This window comes from Lucilia cuprina, chromosome 4 (genome assembly GCF_022045245.1).
Source record: "Lucilia cuprina isolate Lc7/37 chromosome 4, ASM2204524v1, whole genome shotgun sequence".
Lineage (NCBI taxonomy): Eukaryota > Metazoa > Arthropoda > Insecta > Diptera > Calliphoridae > Lucilia > Lucilia cuprina.
This window is the reverse complement of record NC_060952.1, coordinates 43,764,320-43,782,396: the sequence shown is the minus strand read 5'-3', so window position 1 is coordinate 43,782,396 and position 18,077 is coordinate 43,764,320. Positions and strand designations below refer to the sequence as shown.

The window sequence follows — 18,077 nt, the reverse complement described above, 5'->3', positions numbered from 1 at the left end:
CTATTACTTTCCTTCATGTTTAAACTTAAAAGTTTTTTATATAAAAACCTTTTGTATAGGACCACTAGGTTTGTATATTTCCTTAAGTTTCAACCAGGCTTCATGAGACGTTGCACAATTTTTTATATAATTTATTTGAGAGGTTTTGATACTTAACATTATTGTCGCCAAAGCCTTCTCGTCGGTGATATCCCACTCTAATATCTTGGTAGCATCCCATGTTGCAATTTTCTTTTCTTCACCGTTTACATACCTCCAATAACCACTATGTATTAGTACACTCTTGATTTGCACACTCCATATTTCGAAATTCTTATCATCCAATTTCTCAATCTGATAAAGAGATGATGATGCCATTTTGATTTGATATATTGATTCTTGATTCGTTTTCAGATCTTGTTTCTTGATGATTTGCTTTTAAATCTTGAATTGAAATATTTTATTCACACACTTATTTTGTAAACCCAAACGTCCTGGGCCCATAACCTATTGGAATATCTGTAATATTCACGATATTAATACGATTAAGTATTATTTAATAAAAATTTATTTTTAATAAGAAACAAGTCTAACAAAATTTTTGAACGAATGAAAAAATATTTGATAAGAAAAAATTATTATATAAAATATTTTTCAATGCAAACTAAAAATATTCATGTTGTTATACAAAAGTGTTTTTAGAATAACAAACATTATCAACACGAACACCCCTAATAGGGTTCGAATTAATTGCATTAATTAGTATATTTGTTCTACCCAACACATTAATTGAATGTAGCTCCCATTTTGATCCACAGTTAGATCATATATGAATTTACTGATGGTACTTATATATTACGCAAAAATAAAACGAATTTAAATGTTTTCAATGGTATTAACCTGAACTCAATGAATCACCAAAATTGAAATGGTAATGTCATTTCTGCAATATTTTAGCCGAGGCCAATTAATTATAACATTTCAATAGAAAAACTAAAACAAATATTTATGTACACATGTGTGTGTAAATACATATGTACATTAATGTAAACATAGGCAAACTGCTAATCAAAATATTGACAGCTCTAGATTTGTGATATTTCTTTGTCACAAAATCATTAAGTTGACAAGATGCTAAAAATAGTAGAGAAAAAAAATTCACACAAGTCATTAAAAGACAATATAAACTATGTATAAAAACACGATAAAGATATTCATCAAAAATGTCTAAACTTGATTTAAACTAACTACTTATCAAGATTAATTTATTATAATAGAGCTTTCAAATCAACAGATTCACGGAATAGAGCCGTTTATTTAATTAAAATGTGTGTGATGGATCAAAAGTGTGTCAATAGACAAACATAATTTAGTAAACAAGATTCAGTCTTTCTGATTAAATTAACTTAATAAGATGCTTAAATTTTAACGCATGACAGTTGTTAATGCGAAGCATGAGAATGTATATCAAAATTTAATTTTAATTATGAATGATTATTTAATATATATGTATATTAAGTATTTTGTATCAATTTTCTATAAAATAAAATAGCGGTATTCATATAGTCTTCAAAACGTTAACAGAAGTGGTTAGAAACGCTAACTAAAATAATAATCTTTATACAATTTATACTTTATTTTTAAAAATATATATATAATACATTTAAAAGTATGAAATCTTTAATGGTAAGTTTTAGACATTATAAATATTAAATTACATTTAATAAATTCATGAAAAATATTTATTCTAGGTGTTTGTGGCATTATTTGCTTTAACACAAGCTAATAAAATTGGATACAACTACGATAGTCATAATATTAACTCCGGTACTAACCACTCACCTCTACCTAATATTATATTACAAAAAGAATTTTACATATATTCCGCACCCGAAAACGAATTCGAAGATGTTCCAAACATCGGGGAGCTAACAAAAACACGTAAAATGAATTTACGTGTTATTTTCATACGAGCTCCTGAAAATAATGGTCTTGCTAATGCGATTACAAATTTAGTTAGAAATAGAGCTGAAAGTAAAACGGCCATTTATGTTCTTACGAAACAAACAGATATTGGTAGCTTAACTCAGCAATTACAAAATCTTAAGACTCAAAATCACAATAAACCAGAAGTACGTTTTGTAAAATATCGCACCGAGGAAGAAGCCATTAATGCTCAACGAATTATACAGCAGCAATATGAAACGTTAGGTGGTAAGACTCAAGTGCACAATGGTGGTGTAGCACCAGTTTTTGACTTCACTACTAAGGAACCGGTACAACAATCACTGACTTATACAAGTCATCCCAGCAGTCAGTTGTATATACCACCAAATGTTTAGGATTTTACTATAAGTACATATGTACAAAATAAATGTAAATTAGTATAAATATTTTAAGGAATTAGTTTGTATGTTTATAAAATAAAATTTATATACCTTGATAAGAATCATTAAAACATGCGATATTTGTATTTTGTACCTTCTTCCGTTTGTATTTCTACACTATTTCTAGACCATTTTCTTTAAAAAGTTTCAAACAATAAAGAAATAACTATATAAACTCCCAACTTGTATCCCCACTAAGTCCAGCATTTTTGACCAATAGAGCTGAGTATTTGTTTCTGGCCTACTATCCAAAAGTACTTACATGGTGCAAATTTCTTTACGATATGTCCATAAAGGAAATTTTAGAAGGTGGTTCTATATAGGGACTTTGATATTAACTCAATTAAAATTTTAATAAAATTTGGTAGAATAATTTCAACCGCAATTATAGAATTTGATTTTATCACATTTCAGCGATATACAAGCTGAACGCTAAGGCCATTTTCTGAAGAACTAATTATAATCCAATCGTCATAAAATTTGGCATTGAGATTTCGGTTATCATGAAACTTGTTTATGTTAAATTTTATGTATTTTTAATACAGGTATCATGTATCAGGTATTTATGTAATTTTTTAAGGGTAACTTATATGAGGGGTATGATTAATGAAATGCGGAAGGGACTCAGAATATATTTTTTGTGAGTTTACGGCCAATATTTCGATGAGCTACAAACGGAATAATAAAAACAATATATCCTTCTTTTTTTGATAAAGGTACCGAAAATTCGGCATTAATATGTTCTCACTTACTCCGAGGTTTATATGTTAATATTATAAAAAAAAATCAAAAAGGAACTAATGTAGTACGAAAAAGTCTCATTTTATACGTTCTTATTTACTCCTGGACGTATATGTTTCTGTGTTAATGGTATCACAAAATTAAAAATGTACCTTTTGTAGAAGAAAAAAAGTCTCATTTTACAGTTTATTTTTACTCCTGGGCCTTGCTTAATTTTATGTTTCTTATCTTAATATTATAGAAAATTTAAAAAAGTACTGTTAGAAGGAAAAATAACAAAAAGGTTAACTTTTATAGGTTCTCATTAACTGGTGTCTATACACGAAAAAGGCAGAGATCTAATTATTTATAGTATTTTTAATTTATAAGCTCTATTTGGTATTTAAAATGGGCAATATCAGTCCACATGTTCGCATAGCCTCCATATACGTGGCCTACGGAAAAACATCCTCATCAGTGATAAATATGGCAACTAGAAATCAATTTTGATTAAATCTTGCAAAAGTTAGTTTAATGTACCCAAAATCATTCGGCAAAATTTGACGGATAAAGGTCCATAATTGGTTTCAAATATAAATATAATTTTATAATAATTACAATAATGGTATTAAAACGAGTTCATAATTGGTTTCAAATATAAACATATTTTATTTAAAAAAGTTAGATTAGATTTAAGAAGAAGCCGTGGTTGTTAAATGAACCAAAATTATTTAAAGTCAGTTTTTTTGTTGCATGTTTATTTTTATTGCTATAAAAATACTCTTCAAAATTACAAGTAGACAGAATAAATGCCTGAAGTGAAATTGTTACATAGAAAAAGAAAAAAAATTAAGAAATGGCTGTATAAATAAATGCATGCAATAACACGTTTACTCCATATAACCAGTCAGGAGGGTAGTTTACACGTTGTTGCACAATTTATGTTTATGCAACATGTTAAAACATTTTAACAGCTTAAAAATACATTTTCTTTATTTCCAACTATTTTTTAAAAAAACGTGAAAGGGGAATTCGAATAAAAAACATTATAAAACAGGTTGGCAGACAGGAAAATAACAAAAGAATGAATAAATTCTTAAACAATATTACTTCTTTACAGAAAAAGTAAACAAGAAATATTTAAAATTTACACTCTTTATCTCAGACATTTTAGATTTAAATAAAATGTCTGTATTTAAGTTAAGTAGAAAATAGTGTGTTGAATGTTGAATTTTAAAATTATTTTATATAAAACCAAAACGGAAAAAAATTATTCGGAAAAAATTTTATATTTTTTTGTTGTTTTTAGATAGGTAATACAGTTGTATATCATTTTTATTTTCTTAGGCAGATATAAAACATTAAATTAAAAGATAAATACAAAAATAAATTATATTTAAATTTTATACAATTTTCCAAAATAATAAAATAAATAAAATAAAAATAAATTAGTTATTTTTAACCTACTTGCTTAAAGGTATATAATATTTAATTCTTTATATAACTTCCACTTTGGGGCTTACATTCTCCATTTAAAAAATATTGACCTTAATTCAAACTTTAGAAGTGTAATAAATTATGAAAATACTAATTAGCAAATCCGCAGAAAATCTGCTTTACTAAATCATTTTTTTGCCTTAAATTATCAAATATTGCCAACGGAAACTATAAAAAGATTTAAATATTCTGAGCAAAATGAACTTTTCTTGTAGACATTAAACTTATTTAAAACTTTAAATTTATGGCTTAATTAAAATTAGCGTCTTGCAAACATTTTCGAGACATATACACCAACACGTACATACACACAAACATACATACGTGTAGAAGCCACTTAAAATTAAACCAAACAATTTTACAACATTTTTCTCGCTATTTGCTAATAGCCCAACAGTTTTATAAGGATTAACTTATCCCCATTAAGCAATGTTTTTTGCAAATGTGTAACTGTTGCATTGGCTCTAATTCACCATGAATATAATCTTTGTAATGTACAACGGGTAATTTAGTGACGGCTAAAAAAGAATAAATGAATTTACAGTCACTCCGAACTACGGGGATGTGTATGTCCTTAGATATTTTTGTGTTTTATTTATTTATTACTAACGATTTTCAGTTTTCAACATGATCTACATGCAGCAAAAACAAAAATTAAAAAAAAATTGAAGGGAAAAAACAGGAAACCTACAAAAAATGTGAAATGAAACGGAAAAAAGAAAACAAAACAAAAATTTACTAGTTTCGTGTAACACATTGATTTAATATGCTGGGAAAACGGAAATTGCGTGCTGTTTTATTTTCGCTCAATAAAAACTTTGAACAGAGTCGTAGTTGTATGGAATATTTTACTTTAATTGAAAATATTTGAAATTGTCTTAATTTGAAATACAACCATGTCTGGCAATTAAATACAATACTATGAGTATGTAAATATGTCGAAACATTATGTTGGCACTGTTTGTGTGCAGAAAATAGAAATTACTGACATTTCAACATTCTATGTTAAATATCCTTAAGTATCCTGCTTCGTGCAAAGGAATGATATGAAATGTCAAAGTCAAAGGCCTGCGGAAAGCACTCTCTGAAAATTTGCATAGAATTTAATTTGTTTTTTTTTTCGAAATATTGCTCAAAAATCGAAAAAGTGCTTAAAATTTGGATAATTTTTTCTATGTGGATTCAATTTTCTCAAAAACTAATTTTATTGATAATTTAATAATTTAATAATTTAAAGACATCTTTCGTTCATTTAGAAAATGTCGGTCCTTTGATTCAGTTGTTATATATTTTATATATTTAAAAAAAATAGTTTTCACCACAAAATAGATAATTTCTTCCCTTTGGGGTACCCTAATGAACATGTGTATATGAATAAATACCAACAAAACTACTTGTAACAAACACAGACTCGCAAACACCTAGAAAATTAATTTTTTTTGAAATAAAACTTTTAATGCTCTACAGACTTAAATCTTTTAGTAAATAAAATGTATTTAGTTGTTGTAGTAATTGGCTGAAATCATTGAAATGTTAAACATTTATTTGATATAATTACGTTAATATTCATATGACCTTGAATTTTAAATATACAAAATCATTTGTAATATGTAAAAAAGTTTTTTTTTATATTTATATGCACACATACTTGTATACTTGAATTGTTGATTTATAAAAATTCCGATTAAATGTAATTATTTATTTTTGTTTGTACTATGTGAAGCATTTAGAGAAAAAGTAATCAGTCTATGTCAAATGCAAATTCGGAATACATTTTTACAAATACGCTTACATATATATACGTTATTTATATTTTATTCTTATAATAGACGAAAATTCAATGGATAGTCTATAGTACCTACGAATTTTTACGCTCTATAATACGTCGTCACATTTAAATTGTAGTAACGTTTTAAGTAGGTAATTAGTTATTTAATATATTACCTGGTAATAAGTAGTCGTTATAAATAACATTATTTAATTTTTGTTAAATTGGATTTGTAGCCTCTAATATATTTTGGTAAAAACTATTAAATAATAAATTTTTAATGGAAAAACTTGTCCGGGAAAAATGGGTAAGCACATTTATAACCAGTTATTTCAACTAAAATAGTTCGTTTTTAAGAGCTTTTATTTAACATACTTTGTTAGATGGTAAAAATTTTGTAAATGAATTTTCGACGAGTTCCCGTAGCCCAATTTTGCTGAAACTTGGTTACATAAAGACAATGAAATGTTATTTAAAAATAAAAACTAGAATTAAGAATTTTCTTGGTTTGTGCTCAAACTATACAAAAAATTAAACGGTTAACAAATTATATACATAATAATTAAAAGCTTTTCATAAAAGCCTATTTTTAAATAATTTTGTTCATCCTAAAAGTATATGCTTGCACTTTGCTCCAATGTGTCTTGTCTGGTCCCTTAATATGAGGCGACACTTTTGTTATTTGTAGCGTTTATTTAATTTATTGATATGTTACAAACATAGTGACAAATCAATAAAGATTGAGGGTCTTATTCATAAACTTTTATCATTGGCTTATAAATAAAATTTTCATACAAAATTTGTTTTATAAACCTTTGATAAATGTTTATGAATAAGGCCGTTAATGTTTATAAGAACAACTTATACATTTCGGAATTAACTTGTTAAAGAAATTTTTAGCATTAGAGCATTGAGAAGAAATAACTCGTTAATTTTAAATGGCATAAAATTTCTCACAAGTTTATAAAAGCTATAATTATTTTTTTTGTCGATAACGCCTACTAACAATTGGGCGTGGCTCCATAGTATAATACATTTCAAATTATATATTTTATATATAGCCGGCCAATAAATAAAGGTTCATGTGTTTTTTTTTGTCGGTTATTCTTCTTTCATCATTTTACTTAAAGTTCAGATTTTTTTCTTGAAATTTCCTTAAATCATTTCCAGTTAATGTGCATATTTTGTTAACATTTTAATAAAAATGAAGAAATAAACGCGAAAAATATGTTTTGTGCTTTAACTTCCGTTCTCTGTTCAACGCAATTTCAAGTTAAACGTTTGCGAACATAAAATTAAACTCATAAATTATTCACATTTGTTAGGAAACTAAAACGATTACGTTGGTGTATTGGCGTTAAGGTGGCCATGTGAAAATTTTATATTAAAATTTATTGTTTTTGAACAAACTTTTCAATATGTATACATACATTTTATACTTCAGTAATTATTTGTGTGCAACAGTATTTATATGTATTAAAGGTTTTTAAAATGTCATGATGTAAGGTTAACACCGACTAATTAACATATTTATTGGAAAGTTGGTACTTCTTGAATGGACTCTGGAATATTGTTATGGACCATCAACCTGGGAAAATTTTATGATATAAATTGATCATTAAAATAATTGAAATTATAATTATCTTTATCTTTTTTATCCAGTTGAACGAATCGAATACATTCAATTTAGTTTTTTTTTTGGTAACCTTAATTTGCAAAATGAACTCGAATTTTCATGTTTTTGTATTTAGTGCTAAAAATCAACGCATGAAGTTTTTCAAATAAAATTTAAAAAGGAAAAAGAAGTTTATTGAGATAAAAATTCCAAAAAAAGAAACAGGTACAACAATCGATATATCATATACACACATACAGACTATACTTATGGCAGAGTACATACATACTATATAAATAGATTGTGCAACTTCTCTTATATATAGTGTTCGGGTAAAACGGTTAATGTTGTTTTGTTCGGGTTCTATAGTATTTGAAATATTTTCCAAAGCAATAAACCCTTAAAAATGGAGCTCCTACATCCTATTTGTTGGGGTTTATATTTGATGTTGTTTGTATTTGCACAGTTTTACCTTAAACTATTATGTTTTTAAAACGGAACCACATAAATTAACGTTGGTAAACACGAACACACACGTAAAACATACTTATGTATGTATGTACATACACACTGTAATAGGTGCAAGACGGTAAAAGTCATGGTTAAATGGTATTAAATGAAACATTCCTTAGTTTTCTTCCTTAAGTTTTATTTATTTTTATCTTTTTGGAGCGGAAAAGTTCAAACATCTCAAATTGGGATCCTATTCTGGAAAAAATGCTCCATACCTATATACTGTGCTCCATATATGCATGTTGTGTATGAGTGCAGAGGAAATGAAAATATTTTTCTTTGTACATTTGTATGTACATACATATCTAGATACGTTTACATAAGTTAGGAATTTTAATATATTACAAGGGTTAAAGAATTTTGGCATTTTCTTTAAGAATGTTTATATGCATGTTGTATTAACAAAATTTCATTATGTTTGTAAAGAAATTTCGTTGATAAAAACACTTTTATTTTATATTTTTTTACTTTAGTAATATTTGTAATGTAAAATAACAAAATGTTTTTTTTCATACCACTTTCCAAAAGCTTTTGAATTTAAATTTTATTTGGTTGGTGTATTTTTTTTTTTACTTTAATAATTCGAAATATTAAATTCTTAAAGAATAATTAATTTGCTCATTTCGATTTATTGACATTTCCTATTCCGTGAGTAAGATATCGAAATATTGCTCGAAAATCCTATAAAGTATATGTCAAAGTACTCTCCTCAGAAGAGAAATGTTTGGCAATGAAAATGGGTATTCAGTCTATAAACCGTAAGCGTCAATTGGCTAAAAAGGCACAAATTAAGAGTATTCCATACAAGGGTTTAAAAAGTTCTCCGCAAAGACTAAAATTATTCCAAAACTAAACCAAATATATTAATAGAACATGTCGCGTAAAACAACACACACTAACAAATAATATGTATACCAACAGATATATAACAACCGAACATACATATACCTATTGGTTATTTATAACTAAGTAACAAATAATGGTTATATGCAGAGAATCCAAAACATGCAAATGCATGTATTTTTCGTTGCATCGTACGTTTTAGACCAATTTTAGAATTCTGTCATCGATTTGTTATAGCATATTATTGCATATTTTACCATATAAGGCATATTTTCGAGCTTTAGAGTATATTTTAATATTTAATTGTATATTTCGGTACTTTTTGTTTGTTTTTTTAAATATAATAATTTGTTTTTTTCAAACGTTATTTTTAAAAAATAACTTTTATTATTATTAAATAAAAATATTTTTCTTTATAGAACTAAAAAATAACAGAAAATATAGTAGTCTCATGATAACCAATGTTAAAGCATTTTATTCAATAAAGCATTAAATTTAAAAGCGTACATAAAACCAATTAATTTGGATTCAATGAGACCAATCCATATTTATCGTTTCAAAATTATCAAAATTCTATGACAACTTCGATTAAAATTTCAGTTTAGAAGCTATGAATACACCGTTCGACGCTCAAAATTAGACACGAACCGGATGATATACGTCTGTAACTCTAAATTTAATGTAGAAAAACTGTTTTGTTAGTTTATTATTTCGTGATACTGTGTCCTTTTTAAAGGACTTCAAAGTTTTAAGAAGTATATTTTTCAAAAAAATGTTTTAAAATACTTCTACTGTTCAAACAAAAAATTTGATGTCAAGCTGACAAAAAGAGTTGTAAAATATTTTGTGTTATTTTTACTTTATTCTGTCAGGATCAAAAAATGTATGAAAAAATCTTTCAACATTTTTTTGAAAAAATAATATTGAAAATTTTAATAGATTTTTAAAGATAAGAATTTCGAAAGACAGATTTCCATCCTAACAGTATAAAATAAAAATAAAAAAAAAATTTTCCCAACCCTTCTTGTCGGCTTGACACCAAATTTGACATTGTTTGATTAGTAAAAGTATTTTAAAATATATTTTGAAAAATGTACTTTTTAAAACTTTAAGGTCCTTTTAAAAGTACACAGTATTACAAAATTTTTTTCCTTAAATTTATAGCATCATACGTACATCATTCCGTTCTTGTCTAACGAATTTTTTTCTCTTTTTGTCGGACGGTAATATAATTAAAAAAAATGTGTCAAACTTTGTCCTTTTTGGACACCAAGTGGCGTCATATTATATTTATTAAAGTAGTTACTTATATTTTAAAATTAATGAATCAATTATTAAAATAAAATTTTATTTTAAGAGCATATTTTTTACTACATATTTAATGCGCTTAAAACTCTATGTTTCCCTATGTAATCATTATTTAGTTGTTGTAAAAATAATTTAATTTACAATTGCCATAAACATGAAAACGTTTACAGTAACTAAAATATTGTTAAAATCGAATTGCAGTCGGCATGTCAAACCATGTTTTTCTCTGCGTGTATACACATATCTTTTTGTTTAAGTGGAATTTATGCTTAAAATTTACAACAACTATATTACGATTCGTTCATATATATAGTTTTGCATGAGTAAATATATTGATTTACAAAATGAAATAATGTCTGTCTGACTCACTCACCTGTGTTTCTTCATGTTGTCCATATGTTTTTTAACCGTATTATCCATGTGTTGCTTATTATTGTCATAATTGTGTTGTAGTTCATAATCATCAAATTCGATGTCGTGAATGATGGCCAAATGACCGAAGGGATTGTTGTAAGGAAGTGCGGCATGACGATGTCCGTCGCCATGATGTCCGTGGTGCCCGCCTTTATGTTGTGTAACCGAATAATCTTCTGCGGCAAACAAAAAAAAAAGAATAAAGAAAATGCGAAAAATAAGACTATTTATAAAAGGTTTTCTTTAATTAAATTGTACTGCTACTACACAGCCTTTCATACGAATTTTACGTATTTACTATTTATGTTTTTAACAAGAATGACGGACTATGTTTCCTGTAACATGGCTAAAAGTAAATACAAGTTAATTGTACAATTGTACATACATTTGTGTGTATGTATAAAGGTTTCACTTGTATGCGGGTTAAGTTTTATTAAATTTAATTTGTTTATTTTCTTTAAGGTCAAAAGCGCAAAGTAGAACATTTTATTTTACTATCAGTTTACTTAAGTCTTATAAATATCAAGTTAAATTGAATTATTTTTTCCAATTAGTTTTTTTTTACAAAGAATGATATTAAATAAAAAGAAAAGACAAAGGCATAGAAAATTTAATGAAATATATTACGTTGCACTTGTATAAGTTTTTGTTTGCTATAGGAATGATTATCCTTATTAGTATTTTGTTGTATTTAACTAAAAGGGTTTGGTTTGAAAGTTGTGGTGGAGGTGCCTGATCACCATTCAATTCGATTGTCCTTGAACTGCAAAAAGAAAATGTGCATAAAGTTTTCTATTTCATTGTCTTTTACTATTCGCAATAGCACCGCATTGCGCTGACAACTTTAGCAGTTTCGTTTTATTCAGTAGAACGATGAGAATAGAAAAAATAAACGTTTTAATAGAATATTTACTCAACAATTGAAAAATTCATTGAAATTGTACCTACTTACAAGAGAAGGTATGCTATGAGCTAAAATAGACCATTATTTAGATTTTTCTTTAGTCTAAACTAAAGTTTTTTTTTATACTGACTATACCGACAAAATATAATCTGTGCCTAGCAAAAACTTACATTGAAAAGTGGAATGTTAAAATGCTAAAATCTACATAGTTAAGTTAGTTGGTTAGTTTGAAGGAAGAATGCATAAAATAAACAAATCTATGCTAAGATTGAAGAATATTTTATACTTGAGAATAAAGAAATATCTATATTTTAAACTAAAGAGCCACATATAGTCAAAACTACAGAACAGTTTCTTTTACAAAACTACTATATAATAGTTGAAACTATTGACTGAACTATATTTTAGACTATAGGCTATGTTCTTATCCATAAGAGTGCATTTTTACATATACCATATATACACATTCATATGTATAAAACCTAGAGTACGTTTACGGAAATTACTATTTCAAAATCATTGCTGGCATACTTCTCCTCCCTTAACTTATGAACATGCTGGCTGCAACTTGATTGTTGAAGGCAACATTTTCAGAAAATTATAATAAAAAAAATAAAATATACATATATATTTTTTTATTTTCCAGACATATCTGCAATTTTATTTGAAAGAAAAAAGAAAACTTTTAGGATTAAAGACTTTTTTCTTAGTATTGTAAGTCTTCTTATTATTTTACTCAAAAAGTGGATTTTAAAAGCTTAACTAAGTTGTGCATTTTCCTATTCACATAAACTTATGATTTTAGTTATATTTGTATAAATGTTATAAGGCTTAAAGTACTAATTTTTTTAACTATTTCAAATTAAAAAAACCTTAAAATTCGGTATATGTATATTTCTGATACGAATCTACATCTTATCATAAAATTATATTTTTATACCCTAGATATAAATTTGTCTTTCCGTGTATAACGGCAAGAAATATGTATTCACCTGAGATCTAACAAAGTATATATATTTAGTCTGGGTCCTTATGAAATTCTAAGCTATGTCCATCTGTCTATCTGGCTGTCTGGTTAAAACATGGTAACATTAAAACTAAGCTAAATAAATAGACCAAATTCAATGAAAATATTTATTGTTGTCCTAAACAGTTTGGTATTGAAAATCAGCAAAATCGGTTCACAGCGTTAAAAGTTATAAGTAAAAATTGCGCACTACGTCGAAACAAATTGAGCTCTTTTCCTTCTTCATGCGAAGATTTCTCAGAAACTTCCATAGATAATTCGATGAATTTTGTCATACACAATTATTTTCGTTAAGGGATCAATTATGTTTAAAATTATAATAATCGATCAAGGAATCTCATAGCCCTCATACAAAGCTATATATTTCCGGGAATTAATTTATCGTTTATAACTTCTTTAAATGTATCGGCACCAACTTAAAATTTTGTATCTATAAATAAAATATGAACAGAAATCATAATGCAATCGTAGATTTGTATCGGTCCACAATTGGCCATACTTCCAAAAATCACTTAAAGGGTCATATTTAATTTATATGTGCTTATAGCTCCCATATAAGATTCACTTTCAAAGATCTCTTAAACACATATAAATTAAGCTATAAGATTCGACACCAAAATCTTTTGTCTATATATGAATCACTTTAAAAATTTTTTCACGGATAGGTCATAGGTCCCATATAAGGCCCACTTCCGAAAAATCACTTAAACGCAAATATTTCATTGAAGTATGAAGTTATAGGCACAAAATTAAACTTGAATATCTTTTCTGAACATATAAATAATTTTACAAATTTTTCCGGACCGGTCGATTATTGGTCATAGCTCCCAAATAAAGTCCACTTCCAAATATCATTTAAACACACATATTTGATCGACTTGAATTAGTTCTGTGTGCATTTACATAAATCATTGTACCAATTTTTTTCGGGATCGGTCCATAATTGGTCACAACTCCCTTATAAAATCCATTTCCGAAAATTACTTAAGCGTATATTGGCAATCAAAGCTTTCTGAATAAAATTTGATTCGACATAAGCATGTTCTCTGTATAGAACTGGATTATTATTGGTCATATAATAAAGTCATATGTAAAGTCATCAACATCGTTTAAAAATCACCTCAACGAATTTCGTTTTTTAGTTCCACATATGAATACATTTTAGTACACTCACTACGGAAACAAATTTGTTGTAGAATTATCACAAAATTAGATAGTTAAATGGGTTTAAAAAAAGAAGCTTGCTGGTGGAGGGTATTTAAGATTCGGCACAATCGAATATAACACTCTAACATGTTCTTATTTTTAAAGGAAATTAAATAAATGGAAAATTTTCCCATAAATTTTTTTCGGTTGTACATACCCCAACCACGGCCAGTTCGTAAACTTTTATCCCATCGATCTGGTATCATTGGTATGTGATATTGTGGCTGATAAATGCTATATTGTTGCTGGGTATACGTGTGTGGTTGCTGTTGGGATTCATGATACTGCTGTTGAATGGTTTGCTTTTGTAGCTTCTTTTGTTTCGCTTGGAGTAGGTTGTATTCCTCCTGCTCGTGTGGCTGTGGTGGTTTGCGATGATTTTTGCCACTGATTGAATAAACATGATGGGTGCGTATGTGTTTCTCATCAACCTTTAAAAAAAAACAAAAAATGGAAAAGGTCAATTGTATGCAAAGGATTGTAATGAAAATGTTGAAAGTGGAGTTGAATTTAAAATTAAATTGTACATATTTATGTGTAAGATTTTATATTTTCTTTAGAGATTTTTACCTAAATTCAAACTTTTTTCAGAGAAAATTTACGTTTTAATGGAATCAGTTTATCTTTAACAATTATTACAATTTTATTTTAATAAACTAAAAGATAATTGATACTTAAAATTCGAAATTTTAAGTATCAATATTTGTATTGCTTTGTTGCTAATTTTAAAGTTAATTTTTTACTACTCAAGCCCAAAGAATTTTTACCCCTGAAATTAATATGTCGAAATTTAATTCTACATTCAAACTATATAACTCAGAACAACTTTCACAAAATTTACAAAAACCATACATTTTTTCCTTTTCAAAATTCTTTGGGCTTGAGTAGTAAAAAATTAACTTTAAAATTAGCAACAAAGCAATACAAATATTGATACTTAAAATTTCGAATTTTTAATCATTTTCGCCTTTTAAGCATGATTTAAACTCTTAAAAGTGTTCGAAAAGGTACTTCACTAAAAACTAAAACCAAAATATATATTCTTAAGGAGCCTTCACACGATAACACTTTACGTACGTAAAGTCTGTTCAAAATTTCTTAAAATCGGCCCAGCCATTTAGGTGTGGACATTATGAAAAACACAAAATCCCCCTTTTTGCCCAGTTTAATTTAATTTTTCTGAAATATATCTTTTAACTGATTACAGCCAAATACTTTTCAGGTATTTAGATATTTCCGAAAAGTACCTATACTACACATTATTAAGATTGAATTACCCACTTAGATATTTCCCTCTCTGGTTCTTCTTTCTCAACGAATCTTTTCAAATACATATTTCTGACACTTTAAAAGCTAAATCGAAAGTATTTAGCTTTAGAACAGACAAAAATAACTTTTTAAGGACAAAAACAGTACTTTTGCCCGTTTTTGATCATTTCTCCCTTTTTTTACCCGTTTTGATCAAACTGTCACAAAGGAACTTTGTTAATAAAAATTTCTTACACTTTATAAAGCTAAATCGAAAATAATTTCGCGTTAGAATATTCAAAAATCAGTTTTCAAACAAAAAAAAGTACAGATTTTCCCAGGTTTTCGCATTTTTCCTAATTTTTGATAACCGTTTTGTTCCATCTTTCGCAACGCAACTTTGATATTACATCTGACATTTTAGAGTGCTAAATCAAAAATATTTTCGTATTAAAGTAGCCAGAAATAAGTTTTTATGCACAAAAGTACCAATTTTCCCCTTTTTCGTCGTTTTCGCCCATTTTTAACCCTTCTAGACCAATTTTCGGAAAGCTATATAGCCTATTGATGCTTCCAGACATATATCTTTCTCTCTTCCAAATTTAAAGAAAATCGTTTCATCCGTTTAGGCGGGATTGACACACAAACAAATAAACAAACTTACAAAGAAATTTATAATATATATTAGGATCAAAGCTTGGAAAGAATGAATTCTATTTGGAATTAATTCCCATATATTTTTAATTCGGCTTTAAATTTTTTACTGTACCATTCTTTAAAATCATTCATTGAATTTAAATTCTAAGAGAGAATTCGTGCCTTAAAGGAATGAATTCAATTGAATGATCATTCGTATATGTTTAATTCCTTCGATTACAAATTGAATGAAAGTTTAATTTAATTTTTAATATACAGAATGCTTTTGAATTATATAGCAAAACTTTCATTCAATCTATTTCAAATTGAATTGTTGAAAAAAATTAAATTCAATTTGTAATAGGAATTGTTGAAATTTATTTTAATTCATTTTTTAACAGAATGAATGCAAACAAAATTAATTCATTGAGGAATTTAAGATTGTATAGGAATTAATTCATAAGAGAATTAATTCATCTACATCGAAAGTTAAAGAATTAATTCTAGGAATAAAATCAAATTGAATGAGTTTGAAGAATTGTTAATTCTTTAAAATATAACTCAATTTCCAAAAAAAAAATAAGGAATGAATTCTTTTAAAGCTTTGATTAGGATTAAAATTTTGTCATTGTACAATTTTCTACAAAAAATATAAATACAAATAAAACAAATTATCACTATTTAGAATTTCTGTACTTGTAATAATAATAATTATTATATTATAATAACACAGAATTTTGTAATACCGGTTGGTTAAATTAACAAAATTATCGTAGGCGACATTGTCGTTGACGATTCATGAATTCATTGTTAAGGACAATACTGCGGAAAAACCTAAATGTTGTCATCTTTTAAGTGTCGCTTAGTTTGTCGTCCATACATTAACAGTGAAGACTTTGGATATATTTTCATTGACGACATTATAAAGGATTTAAATCCAATACTTTATTGTAAACAATTTCATAGAGGACAATATATGCGTACAATGCATATTAAGAAAACTGATTTTTGTAACCTTTAACCTCCAATATCTCGCTTAGCGCCCAAGATATTTTCGGCGATTTTTAATGCCTTACTAATTATGCAAAGAAGAAGCTATGTGACACTTTTCATTAAGCTGCCTGAAATTCCCCCGATAGCTCATTGTTTTCTTAATTTTCCTGGGGTATCAAATATTCCGTCTTATAAAGTCTCATTATTTCAAAAATTGGCCTCATTCTGTCATGTAAAATTGTATCTTTCTAGATTCAATATTAAAATAAAATACAAAAAGTGCAATATCATGAACGAGAAAGTAATAAAAAATTCCCTATCATATATTTTATTCAATCATATTAATATACATATGTACATGCCTACATATATTAATTATCTTACATTATAAACGAAATGCGATTAAGGACGAGAAAGTAGAACAAATTCTTCCTTATATAACTTTAATAACTTATAAAAAGAGCACATTTTCCCCTTCTTACCCATAAACGAACCTTTTTGATGATTAAGTTTTCAAAAATACTTCGTGTTTAAATATATGTATATCATACATAAAAATCAATAAATAATGATACAATTTTTTTTAAATTCCCTCTTTCGGTACTTAGTACCCCAGTGAAATAGCAAACATTTGTTTAAAAAATTAAAAAAATGTCTAATTTGAGATATTCATATGTACAATACATTTACAAAAATCTCAATATGTTTACTAGTTAAAGAGTTATACAGGACCAACAACATTTTTGATTCGAAGCTTTTTAAGAGTTATCGGTAATAAAAGATGTATTGGTAATAAAATAATTAAGAAAACCTGTTTTACACCTTTTTTCTCCAAATATATAAATTTTCAAAATTGTTCATGCTTCTAAGTAGGTTCAGTCGTTTGTGCTGAGTGGTGATGAATCAGTAAATACTAATACTTCTCTTCAATAAACATTTGTATATAGAAGATAACTAAATAATTACAAAACTAGTGCTGTAACCAGGAGTAATTCGATGTTTTAGGAAATGTTCTTATT

General features: G+C 26.9%; 2 protein-coding genes across 3 annotated transcripts in view; one reads left to right on the top strand and one right to left on the bottom strand.

The window, feature by feature from the left end:
• LOC111674613 overlaps positions 1 to 18,077 on the bottom strand; it is a 175,622-nt gene that overhangs the window by 30,872 nt on the left and 126,673 nt on the right. Inside the window, exons 6-7 of one of the 2 annotated variants that reach the window (XM_023435270.2) lie at positions 14,339 to 14,612; positions 11,004 to 11,217 (exon numbers count right to left, since the gene is read on the bottom strand). In XM_023435270.2, the coding sequence (XP_023291038.2) occupies positions 11,004 to 11,217; positions 14,339 to 14,612 (488 nt within the window). Of the gene's footprint in view, positions 1 to 11,003; positions 11,221 to 14,338; positions 14,613 to 18,077 lie in introns of both variants that reach the window. The other variant, XM_046949473.1, reaches the window with a different exon arrangement.
• Positions 1,651 to 2,321, top strand: LOC111674579. The gene is made up of 2 exons (XM_023435224.2): positions 1,651 to 1,665; positions 1,731 to 2,321. Exons 1-2 carry the CDS (start codon positions 1,651 to 1,653, stop codon positions 2,319 to 2,321), a joined length of 606 nt encoding a protein of 201 aa, XP_023290992.2.